The following is a 14,688-nucleotide window of genomic DNA, read 5'->3' as shown; positions in this document are numbered from 1 at the left end:
GTATCTCTGTATTAAAAAAAAAAAAATAAAAATACTACCACATGTAGTACCATAAGTGGTAACTAAATAAATGTTTTAATACAGAGATATTTACAGTTTATATTAGGTACAACATCAGTGTGCAAAAATAGAGCACTTTAAGTACATTATAGAAATGTACTTTTTTTCACCTGGGTTGTCTTCTATACAAGGAAAAGTATCAAAAAAAATAAAAATGAATAGCTACCTTTATTTCCAGGTGTCAAGTTTTCACTTGATATGCTAAAAATAAGTTTATAACAGAAAACAACAATATTTTTTAGAAGTTTCTATTGTGCTGTAAGTTTTTTAATAGACTCAGATAGTATAGCTGAATGAGACGATTTTAATATCTGCATTAAGCCATAGTGTTGCATGTAACAAACTCTTGAACATAACAGTTTATGCTAATTGTTTTTCTGTTTGTAATGATTGCACATTTAGAAAGGGATTTCTAGAGCAACATTTTGTCAGAAAACCTATCATGGTGGCTTAAGTCTTAAGTGGTTTTCAGTCCTTTTGTGCAGTCACTCTTATTTCTGAGCAGTGTGGCACACAGAAGTGAATTCTCCACATAAGAAATCAGTTTGATGAGTGTTCTTCTTTCTGCAACTTTCCACAGTCAAGTCACCTTTATTTATATAGCGCTTTTTACAATGTAGATTTTGTCAAAGCAGCTTTACATTGATAACTGGTACATAATTTTTGCTGCACAGCAGCTCTTAAAGAATACTGTCAATGCAGATCAAAGCACTGTTGAGTAAATGTCAAGAATACTGTTGAATATCAAATGTCAAGTCAAATGTTAAGTGTCCCCAACTAAGCAAGCCAAAGGCGACAGCGGCAAGGAACCCAAACTCCAACAGGTGACATCAGGTGGCAAACAAGTGGCAAATAGGTATTAAAATGGAGGAAAAAAAAAAAAAACTTGGGAGAAACGAGGCTTAGTCGGGGGGCCAGTCCTCCTCTGGCGAACAGTGCTTTGTTACGAATCAGGTTGCTATCATAAGTCTGATACGATCGCAACATTCAAAGTATTTACTTCAGTTCCATCCAGTTGAGGATCGTATTCATCACGCCGGTATGGACAGTTTGTTGAGGAACTGTGGCACTGGCTGTCGTGTTGATGATGTCTTCACAATGGATGATCTAGTCGACTCGATCTCTGATGATACTTCAGGGCTGCGTTGTGGTCGTGTCAAGGCGCAGGTCCTTGGTCTCAGCTGCCAGACCATCAAAGGTCTCATCAGAGACTCCAATAAGAGAGTCTTAAATCCACATGAGACCAAATATTGTGTGTATATTTCTTCAGAATTTGGATCCATCTGGGCTAATTTTTCAAGTAGCATCTTGCACTGAAGCAGAAAAAGAAAAAAAAGAGTTCAATAGTTTCTCAGTACATTTAAAGTAAATGAGATGTAAATGATATAATATTGTTTGTTGTTGAAATAAGTGTTGAAAAGTAAACAATCTACAATAGATATTTTATTTCATCAATTACTATAGCAGTAAAAAAAAAAAATAAAGTTTACATTTACTCACTTGGAGTATGGACATAATGACTCTTTGATGGTCTGGTAACTGAACCTAAATGAGAATGAATGAAGCAGTTACACACTTGTACCATAACAGAGTTCAGAGCATCACTCAACTACTATATGTAGTGCCTTTCTATATGTAACATTTACCAGCAGCACATCTCTTCTTCCTCCATATAATGAGTGCAGTTATGATGAGAGCAGCGACAAACATTAACACCAGCACACTGATAACTACAGACAGACTGAAGGATCCTGGGTCACATTCAGCCACATCTGAATTTGGGGTGAAATGGAGTAAAAAAGTCAGTAAAACAGACAGGGGTAGTTTCCGTTGTTGTTCTTGTTATTAAACCTGATGTCTACTTCCATATCCAAAGGGTTTTTTATTATTGTTCTATTGTTAGTATTTCTTTACCGTACGTAATGTCCAGTTTGTTGTCCAGGTTGAGGTAGTTTGCTGTGCAGTTGTAATTATGTCCTTCAAATAGTTCTTCTGCGCTGATCTCCAAACTCTTCCTCATCTGGTAAGTTCCGTCTCCATTGGGAAGAATCTCTCCTCCTGTGATCTGATCATCATCCACAGGCTGATCATCTCTGAACAGAGTCAGGTTAATGTGACGGGGGTAAAAACCAGTGGCCAGACAGCTGATCTGAAGCCCTTGAGAGTCTGGGAGTGTCTTCTTCATGAGTCTGACTCTGGGTTTCACTGCAGAGAAGGACGAGATGTCTTAGTGTTGTTAAACTGAATCAGTCATTCATTTATCGTAATCATTCATTCATAGCATTCAGAGGCACATATTTTCTGTCAGCACTGCTATCTGGGTCAGATTTGTCAGTTAAGATGTTTTTAAACTTTATTTTACTGAATATATTATACTGTTAATCAGGTCAATTCTCTCACCTTTTCTCATCACATTGTTCTTTTCCATATTCAGGTACCGTCGCAAAGTTTTAATGCAAATAGGATGATACACATTTTCATACATAAAGTTTTCATGAAGTCGTTTTAGTTGGTCCCATGTTATCACCCATGGCATTTTGATCTGGATGGCATGTTTTTCTATGTCAAAAATAAACTCCTCCATATTTTGCCCACCGAAAGCATCCCAGTAATGAAGTAGACCTGGTTTACCATTGTTCAACAATTCACATCCAACAAGTCTCTGATGAACATGTACACCTTCAGATGAAGGAAAGAAAATTAGTTAAGATTTTTATTGTACTATGTCAATGAAGAATTATAAAATGTGATGAAATTAAAATGAATATACTGGTCTTTTTATGATATAAATATATATTTCTCACTTCTACATCAAAATCTTTTAATGAAATAGCAGAAAACACAAAAAAGCTACATATGGTATTAAATGTGCTGTGTATCACACTCACCATCTGTGTGATTTTGGTGATCCTTCAGATAAAAAGCTCGATCTTTCATGTCGTAATACATATCACGAAATACAACACCAGCATCACTTTGCTCTTCATCATAGTATTTTGAATCACTGCGAGAGCGATAGACAGCTTTCCATGTGGTTGAGTCATAATACAGTATTTGCAGATCATCTAACATCAGCACAACACTGAACTCAGGAAATGGTGTCTGTCCAGCTATATATGTTGCCAAAGCCATCAGTGAGTGAGAACCTGTGGATACACAAGGACAAGCATATAATATTAGTATGATGTCAAATTACATCAATACTGTAATTACAGTACAACTTTATATTTCCGCACACATCAACCAAAAGAGACACCAGGGTCAGAAAGAGCAGTCAAGCTAAAGAAGTGTGTGGAATTGAATGTGGTACACTTGCATTGATCGGAGAGGCTAAATACATTGACTGCAATCTCATTTTGAACATTAAAAAACCAAGCCTTCCTGGATCTTATATTTACACCCTATTGACATCCTTTTTTGCTATTTACACTCATTGTAAATTGCATTAGCATCTAATGCAAATAGTCTTTGAACAAAAAAAAACTCCATGTAGTAGAGGGAAATGAAACTTTGAGAGGAGTCATTACAATGAATGTATATGCGCAATATATATTTGTTAAGTGTTGAAAGCAGGATTTTTATTGACAGCGTTGGGACTTTTATTCTGACAACGATACAACCCAGTGCCTGAGCGCAGACGCACAGCTCACGTTCTCCGTCTTCATTTACCCTGCGTTCCATTCAGAAGGGATCATCCCTATGCCCTAAATCCCGTCAAAGCGTTTTTTTTTTTAATGCACTTCTGTATCATCTTAATTAGACAATCAATGAGGCCCCTTCATCGCACACTTTGTACACTGGTCGACCCCCCCCAAAAAACACATTCTGAACGATGAGTAGATTGTGCAACTTGCGCCTTTTGTTTAACGTTAGTTTATTTATTTATTATTGGTTTATCACACCATATTGTAAATTGTGTCCATGTATTTAAAAACATCTGAATGGACTGATAACGTTAGCTGTAAAGTATTTCTGTGGAAGTACAATGTCGTTTTGACCATATAACGTATCAAATCTAACTCGTATAAATATTAGTATAGAAAAATAATATACAGTGATGTGAAAAACTGTTTGCCCCCTTCCTGATTTTTTTTTTTTTGCTTGTTTGTCACACTTCAATGTTTCAGATCATCAAACAAATTTAAATATTAATCAAAGATAACACAAGTAAACACAATATGCAGTTTTTAAATTAAGGTTTTTGTTATGAAGGGTTTATTATGAAACAAAATCCAAACCCACATGGCCCTGTGTGAAAAAGTGCTTGCCCCCTAAACCTAATAACTGGTTGAGCCACCCTAAGCAGAAACAATTCCACTCATCTTTGTAGAATTGTTGTAATTCAGCCACATTGGAGGGTTTGAGCATGAACCGACTTTTTAAGGCATCTCAATGAGATTGAGGTCAGGACTTTGACTAGGCCACTCCAAAGTCTTAATTTTGCTTTTCTTCAGCCATTCAGAGGTGGACTTGCTGGTGTGTTTTGGATCATTGTACTGCTGCAGAACCCAAGTTCGCTTCAGCTTGAGGTCACAACCAGATGGCCGGACATTGTCCTTCAGGATTATTTTGGTAGACAGCAATATTTATGGTTCCATTTATCAGAGCAAGTCTTCCAGGTCCTGAAGCAGCAAAACAGCCCCAGACCATCACACTACCACCACCATATTTTACTGTTGGTATGATGCTCTTTTTCTGAAATGCTGTGTTAATTTTACGCCAGACGTAATGGAACACACACCTTCCGAAAAGTTCAACTTTTGTCTCGTCAGTCCACAGAGTATTTTCCCAAAAGTCTTGGGGATCATCAAGATGTTTTCTGGCAAAACTGAGACAAGCCTTTTTGCTCAGCAGCGGTTTTCATTTTGGAACCCTGCCATGCAGGCCATTTTTGCCAAGTCTCTTTCTTATGGTGGAGTCATGAACACTGACCTTAACACTAGCACTACCGGAATTCTATAACTACTAGAACTGCCAATAGCGGTCATTTTGACTGTTCATACCAGACAGCAGTGAATGTAATTTTTGTCATGTTATATTTACTTCAAAGCTTCTATGGTCATGTTTTATGAAAAATGTGGGGTAATTTAAGCATACATAATATAATATGTTCGTGATATTATTGTGTAAGAGCTACTAGACCTCCCACAAAAGTGCATGCCGCAATTTGCTTTCCGCAATTTGCATCCGGCAAGCTGGAGATCAAAGTTTTTCACCGCAGTTAAAATGTTGTTCTTGAAAGTCAAAATGTCAACAAATATAAAATGAAGCAGAATATTTCGTTAGATAAAAACATATTGTGAATTTTGGAAATGATTACATCTGTCTTTATTCAATACATTTTGACTTTTGGAGTTTACAATGCTTTAGCATTATCGGAAATGTTTGGACCACACGAATCGGGAACAATTTTATGCAGCCTCTAATGAAATCTAGAATGAATAAATATTATTATTTTTTGGAATTATCTCTGAATCACTCTCAGAATCAGTGTCAGACGAACTGTCAAGAGACCAAGAGACATCGCTCTCTGCTCCTCCATCAGACTCTGCATCATCAATGTTCTCAAGCAAGGATAAAACCTCAGTGACAGTCATTTTCTTTCTTGTTGCCATTTTGACGGTAAAGCTAAGTTTTAGCTTAGCAAAAGCATACAAAACTGCCAGAGAAAGGTTTCTAGGCAACAGCTAGGCAACAGCTAAGCACATCTTTAACGGCGGAAAAAAGCGTTGAGGAGATACGCCTGTAATATGTGCGGTCAAATTGACCGCTATGGCCATTCAAGGTAGAAATACTCAGAACTCTTTTGTGTTTTATAATTTTAATAAAATAACAATGTTAAAATAAAATTTACATTAATTTAAGAAAAGTCATGGAACTGTAGTTATATGGGTTTTATTTCAACAAAGTTATTACATTGCAAATCTTTAAAACGGTCAAAATGACTGCCTTGGTAGTTCTAGTGTTAACTGAGGCAAGTGAGGCCTGCAGTTCTTTGGATGTTGTTGTGGGGTCTTTTGTGACCTCTTGGATGAGTCGTTGCTGCGCTCTTGGGGTAATTTTGGTTGGCTGGCCACTCCTGGGAAGGTTCACCACTGTTCAGCAGCGGTTTTCATTTTGCACTTAACCTCATCTTAAAAAACGTAACCTTATCTTAAAAAAAAAAAAAAAAAATTCTTATACCTATCCTATTACTTCCTCTAATCCCGCTCTATTGTAGCTTATGATACTCCGAGCACTGCCTTAAACTTGTATTGTGAGCACTTCTTGTGTCTATTTGCCTCGTCATGATGACTCGCTTGTTGTATTCCTCACTTGTAAGTCACTTTGGATAAAAGCATCTGCCAAATGAATAAACGTAAATGTAAATGTTCCATGGTTTCGTAATTTGTGGATAATGGCTCTCACTGGAGTCCCAAAGCTTTAGAAATGGCTTTATGACCTTTTCCAGACTGATATATCTCAAATACTTTCTTTCTCATTTGTTCCTGAATTTCTTTGGATCTCAACATGATGTGTAGCTTTTGAGGATCTTTTGGTCTACTTCACTTTGTCAGGCAGGTCTTATTTAACTGATTTCTTAATTGCAAACAGGTGTGGCAGTAATCAGGCCTGGGTGTGGCTAGAGAAAATGAACTCAGGTGTGATAAACCACAGTTATGTTTTAACTTTTTCACAAAGGGCCATGTGGGCTTGGATTTTGTTTTCCCTTCATAATAAAAACCTTCATTTAAAAACTGCATGTTGTGTTTACTTGTGTTATCTTTGATTGATATTTAAATTTGTTTGATGATCTAAAACATTAAAGTGTGACAAAAAAAAAAAAAAAAATCGGGGGGCAAACACTTTTTCACACGTACATATATTTATAGGTAAAATCGAACTGACACATTCTGTGACGCCAAACAACTTCCCTGTGCAAAGGATCATGGGGGTCCAGAGTGTCCATCAGTTGTACCCTTCAAAATCCTTCATTCAGAAGGGCCCTTTGAAGTTGCCAGTTTTGAGCACTTTGGTTTGGAAAGACCCTTCAATATGGTGTCGGTGATTGTTTTCACTCTGAAGTGCCCTTCAGAGGGCGATATATCCCATTTTGGAATGCACCATTTATTACTGTTGTGAATGGGAGAAACTGCAATGTGCAATATAGCAGAATATGTCCCGCCTCATAGGTAAAAGAGCCAATCGCTGATTGATAAAGTCATTGCTTCACTGCAGCTGCCATTATAAGCTCCGATTCCCATAGAAACCTGAGACTTGCACTAGGGCACGTGCACATTTGGCTCGTCTAGCCTGAAAAATAAGCCTTTTAAGGCTAATTGCGCAAGAAACAATGTTTACAGGGCAGATCAATTCAGATTTTGTTGTGGATTTGAAATATGTTATTTAATGATAAGTTTGCTGAGCAGGTTTTGAGATTTCAGAATTCCCCCATTCAAATACCCAGGTGAAAAAAGTACAAAGTGCTCTATTTTTGCACATTAATTTTGTACTTAATTAGTACTAAAGAAGAAATTTTAGTATATTAAGATAATTTTAAGAACATCTAAGTGAAAATTTTAGACACCATGAAATTTTAATATACTATTTAGAAAAATGTATTTAGTTACCACTTATATTACTTGAACCCAGTGTACTACAAGTAACTAAATACTTTTTTTAAATACAGAGATAGTATAAAGCACATTTTAGTTCATATTTCATGGTGTCTTAAAATAGCACAGTTGAGTTCGGCAGCTATTTAGGATAACCTAAATAGCTGCCCGGAGGCGTTGCAAATATGACCGTGGAGTGAACAGACTTTCCTTGAAAGGGACTTTGTTACGGGCTTTGTTCAGCGGTTCTGTCTAATGCTTAACGTTACTCCTCCAACACAGAGACATTAAGAAGTTAGACACAGTTGGTTCGCGTGTTTCAGAAACACATTTTTTTTATTAATTGGTTAGACGCTATTCAACCCATTCTAAACGCGAAACATCCCAAAACGCTCAATTCTCAAAATTGTTTTTCACCAAAAACATAGCCAAAAGCTGGTATTTGCCGCCAGATTTAGTTTCCTATATTCAAAATGAGATGTATGATGACCATGGTTGAAAGTTTATAAACTATAAATAGGACAGCAGTAGGCTACTAACTTACCTGCGTTAACGACTGTCAAAAATGACAACATACACATAAATATGAGCATCCTCTCAAATAATAAATCCCAGTGGTTCAGAAAAGAATGCAGGTGTATTTGTATTTTCCATTCAAACGTGTCCTCTTATTGTAACACTTTTCAACAGTTTGTTGTTGCTCTTCTTCTTCGTTTCTGAGTGTTACAAAACAGTTGCATACTGCCATCTACCATCGGCGCGTGTAATATGGCTTCATAGTTTTACACTGAATTTCACTTATCTGTTAGTTGAGACTCCAAGACCTGCAATTGGTGTGAGAAATAAGAGAGATGTCGAAAATGTATGCTGTGTGTGTGCCTCCTTCAACGGGTTTATATCCTATGAATTGTGTGTCTTGTAAATATTTAAAAATCACCCTTATTACTTTAGTCTGTCTATTGTCCATGGTAATAGTTTTATTTTCCTTTGTTTTTTTCTTAATTTCATTAACATGTTCTACACTCTCACTATGGCTTCATAGTTTTACACTGAATTTCACTTATCTGTTAGTTGAGACTCCAAGACCTGCAATTGGTGTGAGAAATAAGAGAGATGTCGAAAATGTATGCTGTGTGTGTGCCTCCTTCAACGGGTTTATATCCTATGAATTGTGTGTCTTGTAAATATTTAAAAATCACCCTTATTACTTTAGTCTGTCTATTGTCCATGGTAATAGTTTTATTTTCCTTTGTTTTTTTCTTAATTTCATTAACATGTTCTACACTCTCACTACACTGACATTTATTAGTTTTTGTTTTAACAGTGTGTTGTTTAATTCTGTGTCCCAATCGGTTTCAAATATTACTTATTTTCTGTATTTACTTTGATAAACTGATGCCATTGTAAAATACTTTGTTGGCCATATAAGCTTTTATTAGTGATTTACCTATATTAAAATCATTAGAACATTTTAGATGTTTAGATGGTCTGCTATCTCACATTCAGAAGAAAATCCTGAGCATTTTACTAGGTTTAATTTAGTAAGAATTGTCAAACTCAAGTGATTAATAGTAAGTTCTATAGCATACATTGAAAGGAATTTTGACTGAATGAATGAATACATACAGACATATACATAATGTGTTGTCTGCACATATATTGTACATGTTGCTGCTTTTCCAGTATCTTTCATGAACACCTGTGTGAAAATGTCTTAAAGTAACAGTACACTACACTACTACACTAAGTACACTTTTTAGTTTAAGTGCTTGGATTAATGACAAAGTGATGACAGCTTGAGTGTATCCACATGTTTGTTCTGCTCTTACAGTCAGCTCTCCTTGACCTGTAAATGCCATTCATCTGTTGTATGATTATTTTCATGTACTTCTCATTTACCAGACAAAGGTCTTTGTTAGTCACTTTTTTAATAATTAACTTTTACATGCTAGATGTGCTTTGTCTCAACAGGAAAGTGAAAACTTTGGGAATTTTGAGTCCTAAGCTGTGTCAATAGCACCAGGTGTGTCAGGTGTTTAAGACACAATCTACCATGACACTGAAAAGAAAAGCTTTCATAACATAACAGACACATAGTAGATTATTCTAATGCAACATTTTATTCAACCATGTAAATCTACAATGCTTTAAAAAGTTAAAACAGTTCAAGAGAATGACATTCACCATACAAAAAAGAACTGACTATATCTGTTTACAAAAGTATTTATCAAGCAGATAATTATATGAATGTCTAATTTTATAAAGTCTGAGTGATAAGTGTCTCCTTTCTGAATCTTTCTACACTATCACAAGAAATTCTGTTTGTATAAGTTTACAGTATGTTTGCTGCTACACCTAAAGTATAGTGCTGCCACCTTTGTTGATTTTGCGAAACCAGGACCTCAGCAAACTACCAAAATGGGCTGTACGATCACTAAACACCATTTAATAAAAAGTTCAAACTTGAAAATAAGCAGCTTTGTCATTTCGTCAAAACAGAGAAAGGATCTTTAATATTGTCTTGGACAACGGGGCCTTGAGAACCACTGCAACAGAGAACATGCACATAGCCTTTCAGAAACAATTGTATATTTGTTACCCACCTAATGTTACAGCAAAATGCTAAAGGTAAAAGTTGTTCTTCATGTACAGTACAAAACAGCAGAATAATAAAACACAGATCACCTTGGACCAGTAAAACAACGACAATGAAAAACAGCCAAACAGGCTTAATTTTTATGTTGCATATACTGTACTCTGTTATTGTAATGTAACTATATTACTTTCCTTTGTCATTTTAATCAAATAATTTGATGGTCATTATCATAACAAAACCTGATGGTATCTCTGAGCAAAGGCTTTTTCATTTTAAGTTTGAATTGAATATAGGCCCATTTAGACTCACTTTTCATGTTTCATCTTGTGTGGAAGCTGAAATAAAGAAAGAAAATATTTTGGTTGTCATCTCCAATAGGCTACTAACCTTAAAATGAACATATTGGTGAATTCATATTACTTCATTAAACATAGTGTACTTACATGGAGTAAGGGAGTAATCACTCTTTGACGTCTCAGAGCCTCGTCCTGAATAACAATGGCACAGTTAAACAAAGAACACTAGAAACATGAAACTGCATTGGGATGAACTTTAAAAGAGTCTCTAAAAGAAATGATGTTTGGTTTCTTTTCCTAATTGAGTTTACAAAACATTTACCAGCAGAACATCTCTTCTTCCTCCATTTGATGAGAGCAGTTATGAAGAGAACAGCCACACACATTAACACCAGCACACTGATAACTGCAGACAGACTGAAGGATCCTGAGTCAGATTCAGCCACATCTGAAATGAATTAAAAACAATAATTTAAAATATTATCAACAACAGTGAGAGAAACAACTGGGAAAGAAAGTTAAATAAAGTTAGTAAAACGTTTAATAGTATTGTTGCTTTTTCTAAGGATTGATATACTTAATTTTATTGTAGAATGTAATAAAGTATCTTGAATCTAATTTGTTGTTCAGTTTTGTTTTAAGATGTGTGTTAGTTTTTCTTTACCAAATGTAATGTCCAGTTTGTTGTCCAGATTGAGGTGCTTCATTGTACAGTTGTATTTGTGTCTTTCACATTGTTCTTCTGCGCTGATCACCAAACTCTTCCTCATCTGGTAAGTTCCATCTCCATTGGGAAGAATCTCTCCTCCTGTGATCTGATCATCATCCACAGGCTGATCATCTCTGAACAGAGTCAGGTTAATGTGACGGGGGTAAAAACCAGTGGCCAGACAACTGATCTGAAACCCTTGAGAGTCCGTGAGTGTCTTCCTCATGAGTCTGACTCTGGGTTTCACTAGAGAAAAGGGAAGTGTTACTGTTGTTAAACTGTTGGGTTCATTGATTACAATCAATATTTTATGATTCATAAAGCATTTGAAGGCAGATGCATTTTCTGTCAGCACTGCTGTGTGAGTCATAGTTATGCTATCTGAAGTTAATCAGGTTGATTTTCTTACCTTTTCTCATCACCTTGTTCTTTTCCACATTCAGGAACCTCCGTAGTGTTTTAATGCAAATAGGTTGATAAATGTATTCATGCAGAAACTTTTTATTATGCCATTCTTGTTGGCTCCATGGCATCCATGGCATTTTCGCTTGCATTTCATTTTTTTCTGCATTAAAGGCAAATTCCTCTGTATTTAGTTGATCAAAAGCATCCCATGACTTCAGTAGACCTGGTTTATCATTGTTCAGTAATTCACACCCAACAAGTCTCTGATGAACATGTACACCTGTAGATAAATGGAAAGAAACTGAATTAAGACTAACTGGTATACACTGACTTACATATAAGATGTGGAGAATTAAGCATTCTTTCTATCTCTTGTACATGTAGCTTTCTCACTTCAACATTAAAGCTTTACAACAATCAGGCATAACTTTAGGCTTGTTTGAGATTCATCAGTGCTGACCGATCAGTGTATGACATCAAAGTGCCACGAGAGCGATTCAAAAGCATAAGGAGTCGTATACGCCAAGAACGTTTTTAAGAGCATACGACTCCTTATGCTTTTGAATCGCTCTCGTGGTACTTTGATGTCATACACTGATCGATTTGCGCAGCACCGATGCATTTCGACCGAGCTTATGACCACTGACAGGTGAAGTGAATAACACTGATTATCTCTTCATCTCATATTAGGCAGCAAGTGAACATTTTGTCCTCAAAGCTGATGTGTTAGAAGCAGGAAAATGGGCAAGCGTAAGGATTTGAGCGATTTTGAAAAGGGACAAATTGTGATGGCTAGACGAATGAGTCAGAACATCTCCAAAACTGCAGCTCTCGTGGAGTGTTCCCAGTCTGCAGTGGTCAGTATCTATCAAAAGTGGTCCAAGGAAGGAACAGTGGTGAACCAGTGACAGGGTCATGGGCGGCCAAGGCTCATATATGCACATGGAGAGCGAAGGCTGGCCCTTGTGGTCCAATCCAAAAGACAAGCTACTGTAGCTCAAATTGCTCAAGAAGTTAATGCTGGTTCTGATAGAAAGGTATCAGAATACACAGTGCATCACAGTTTGTTGCATATGGGGCTGCATAGCCGCAGACCAGTCAGGGTGCCCATGCTGACCCCTGTCCACCGCCGAAAGCACCAACAGTGGACATGTGAGCATCAGAACTGGACCATGGATCAATGGAAGAAGGTGGCCTGGTCTGATGAATCAAGTTTTCTTTTACATCACGTGGATGGCCGGGTACGTGTGCGTTGCTTACCTGGGGAACACATGGCGCCAGGATGCACTATGGGAAGAAGGCAAGCCGGCGGAGGCAGTGTGATGCTTTGGGCAATGTTCTGCTGGGAAACCTGGGTCCTGCCATCCATGTGGATGTTACTTTGACACGTACCACCTACCTATTGTTGCAAACCATGTACACCCTTTCATGGAAACAGTATTCTCTGGTGGCTGTGGTCTCTTTCAGCAGGATAATTCAACCTGCTAAAAAGCAAAAATGGTTCAGGAATGGTTTGAGGAGCACAACAACGAGTTTGAGCTGTTGACTTGGCCTCCAAATTCCCCAGATCTCAATCCAATTGAGCATCTGTGGGATGTGCTGAACAAAGTCCGATCCATGGAGGCCCCACCTCACAACTTACAGGACTTTTAAGGATCTGCGGCTAACATCTTGATGTCAGATACCACAGCACACCTTCAGGGGTCTAGAGGAGTCCATGCCTCAATGGATCAGGGCTGTTTTGGCGGCAAAAGGGGGACCGACACAATATTAGGAAGGTGGTCATAATGTTATGCCTGATCAGTGTACATACATGCATAAAAAAAAAAAAAAAAAAATGCTGTAATTTGTTAATAACGTATTGTGTGGAATTATCAGTCTGTTGCATGAACCAACCTGAGTGATCTGTGTCATTTAATTGATCCTTAAGATAAACTGCTTGACGTTTCAGGTTGTTATATATATATTGAAATATAACACCACCATCACTTTGCTCTTCATCATAGTACTGTGAATCGCTGTGAGAGCGATAGACAACTTTCCATGTGGTTGAGTCATAATATGCTATTTGCAGATCATCTAACATCAGCACAACAGTAAACTCAGGAAATGGTGTCTGTCCAACTATATATGTTGCCAAAGCCATCAGTGAGTGAGAACCTGTGGATACACCTGGACAAGCATGCAATATTAGTGTCACTCAATACTATTATTTTACATATACTGTATTATTCCTGCAAACATCTACAGAAATGTTAAAAACGAAACACCATAAATAGTTTTTATTTGTTAATGGAAGTGATTTTTCCACCCAAACTAGTTATGTTAGTTAAGTCCCGCCCCTCAGCCGATTCTAAAGTTGAATGAATGAATGAGGCATTTATATACACAATGCTAAAACAACCCCTATATCCTAACAAAAATCACGTTATAGTATTAGTAACATCTTTTAGTTGGAAGTTTTTTTCCCTCTCATTTGCTTACACAACTGAACCATACTGTTAGCAAAATATCCCAATATGTTCTAAAAGAAAGACTTGATTCTTAAAACTATACACTAACACTATTCACTAAAAATGCTAACCACAAGCAAAAGCTAAGCTGGTCTTTTGCAGCTGGATTTAGTAGGCTATAAAGGCATTAAAAATCACAGATTTGTGACCGTGCATACAATATGTTGAAAGAAAAATCATGGCAGTAACTTACCTGCGTTAACGACTGCCAAAAATGACAACATACACACAATGAGCATTCTCTCAAATAATAAATCCCTGTGATTCAGAAAATGGTACACGAGTTGTGTTTCTTATCTGATCTTCATTGGAAGCCTTTCAAAGTGTATCTGTCACTTTCTCAACACGGAAGAGAATGTAAAACCTTTTATTTACTTACACTCTGAGTGAGATAGAAACAAGGTGTGTGGGACAGGAGTGGAGTTGATCATAGCCTAAAAGAATGTCTTTCATTTCTAACAATAAATTATACAGATTACTTTTTTTTCAGGATTAGAGATGATTTATTCTGTGC

The 14,688-nt window shown here is 36.8% G+C and overlaps 2 protein-coding genes across 2 annotated transcripts; both read right to left on the bottom strand.

Annotated features, from left to right (window-relative positions):
* Window positions 1–389: 389 nt before the first annotated feature.
* Window positions 390–8,361, bottom strand: LOC137027183 (major histocompatibility complex class I-related gene protein-like). Its single transcript, XM_067395095.1, has 7 exons — window positions 8,200–8,361; window positions 2,949–3,206; window positions 2,461–2,739; window positions 1,975–2,265; window positions 1,707–1,832; window positions 1,561–1,605; window positions 390–1,373 (listed from the first exon to the last, which is right to left on the bottom strand). Exons 1-7 carry the CDS (start codon window positions 8,246–8,248, stop codon window positions 1,357–1,359), a joined length of 1,065 nt encoding a protein of 354 aa, XP_067251196.1. The 5' UTR covers window positions 8,249–8,361; the 3' UTR covers window positions 390–1,356.
* A 1,514-nt stretch (window positions 8,362–9,875) lies between these two features.
* Window positions 9,876–14,481, bottom strand: LOC137026540 (BOLA class I histocompatibility antigen, alpha chain BL3-7-like). Its single transcript, XM_067393926.1, has 8 exons — window positions 14,368–14,481; window positions 13,558–13,821; window positions 11,666–11,941; window positions 11,212–11,502; window positions 10,870–10,995; window positions 10,695–10,739; window positions 10,561–10,586; window positions 9,876–10,201 (listed from the first exon to the last, which is right to left on the bottom strand). Exons 1-7 carry the CDS (start codon window positions 14,411–14,413, stop codon window positions 10,564–10,566), a joined length of 1,071 nt encoding a protein of 356 aa, XP_067250027.1. The 5' UTR covers window positions 14,414–14,481; the 3' UTR covers window positions 9,876–10,201; window positions 10,561–10,563.
* Between the last annotated feature and the right edge of the window lie 207 nt (window positions 14,482–14,688).

This window comes from Chanodichthys erythropterus, chromosome 9, assembly GCF_024489055.1.
Source record: "Chanodichthys erythropterus isolate Z2021 chromosome 9, ASM2448905v1, whole genome shotgun sequence".
In the NCBI taxonomy this organism is placed as follows: domain Eukaryota; kingdom Metazoa; phylum Chordata; class Actinopteri; order Cypriniformes; family Xenocyprididae; genus Chanodichthys; species Chanodichthys erythropterus.
The sequence above is the reverse complement of the archived record's forward strand: the minus strand, read 5'-3'. Positions and strand labels throughout refer to the sequence as shown.

Coding starts and splice junctions, on each gene's coding strand:
- LOC137027183 (XM_067395095.1), bottom strand. CDS start 8,248: ATGCTCATATTTATGTGTATGTTGTCATTTTTGACAGTCGTTAACGCA. Junction 2,740..2,948: donor TCACCAAAATCACACAGATG/GTGAGTGTGATA, acceptor CTTCATCTGAAG/GTGTACATGTTCATCAGAGA. Junction 1,606..1,706: donor GAAGAAGAGATGTGCTGCTG/GTAAATGTTACA, acceptor ATTCTCATTTAG/GTTCAGTTACCAGACCATCA.
- LOC137026540 (XM_067393926.1), bottom strand. CDS start 14,413: ATGCTCATTGTGTGTATGTTGTCATTTTTGGCAGTCGTTAACGCAG. Junction 11,942..13,557: donor AAATGACACAGATCACTCAG/GTTGGTTCATGC, acceptor ATTTATCTACAG/GTGTACATGTTCATCAGAGA. Junction 10,740..10,869: donor GAAGAAGAGATGTTCTGCTG/GTAAATGTTTTG, acceptor ATTGTTATTCAG/GACGAGGCTCTGAGACGTCA.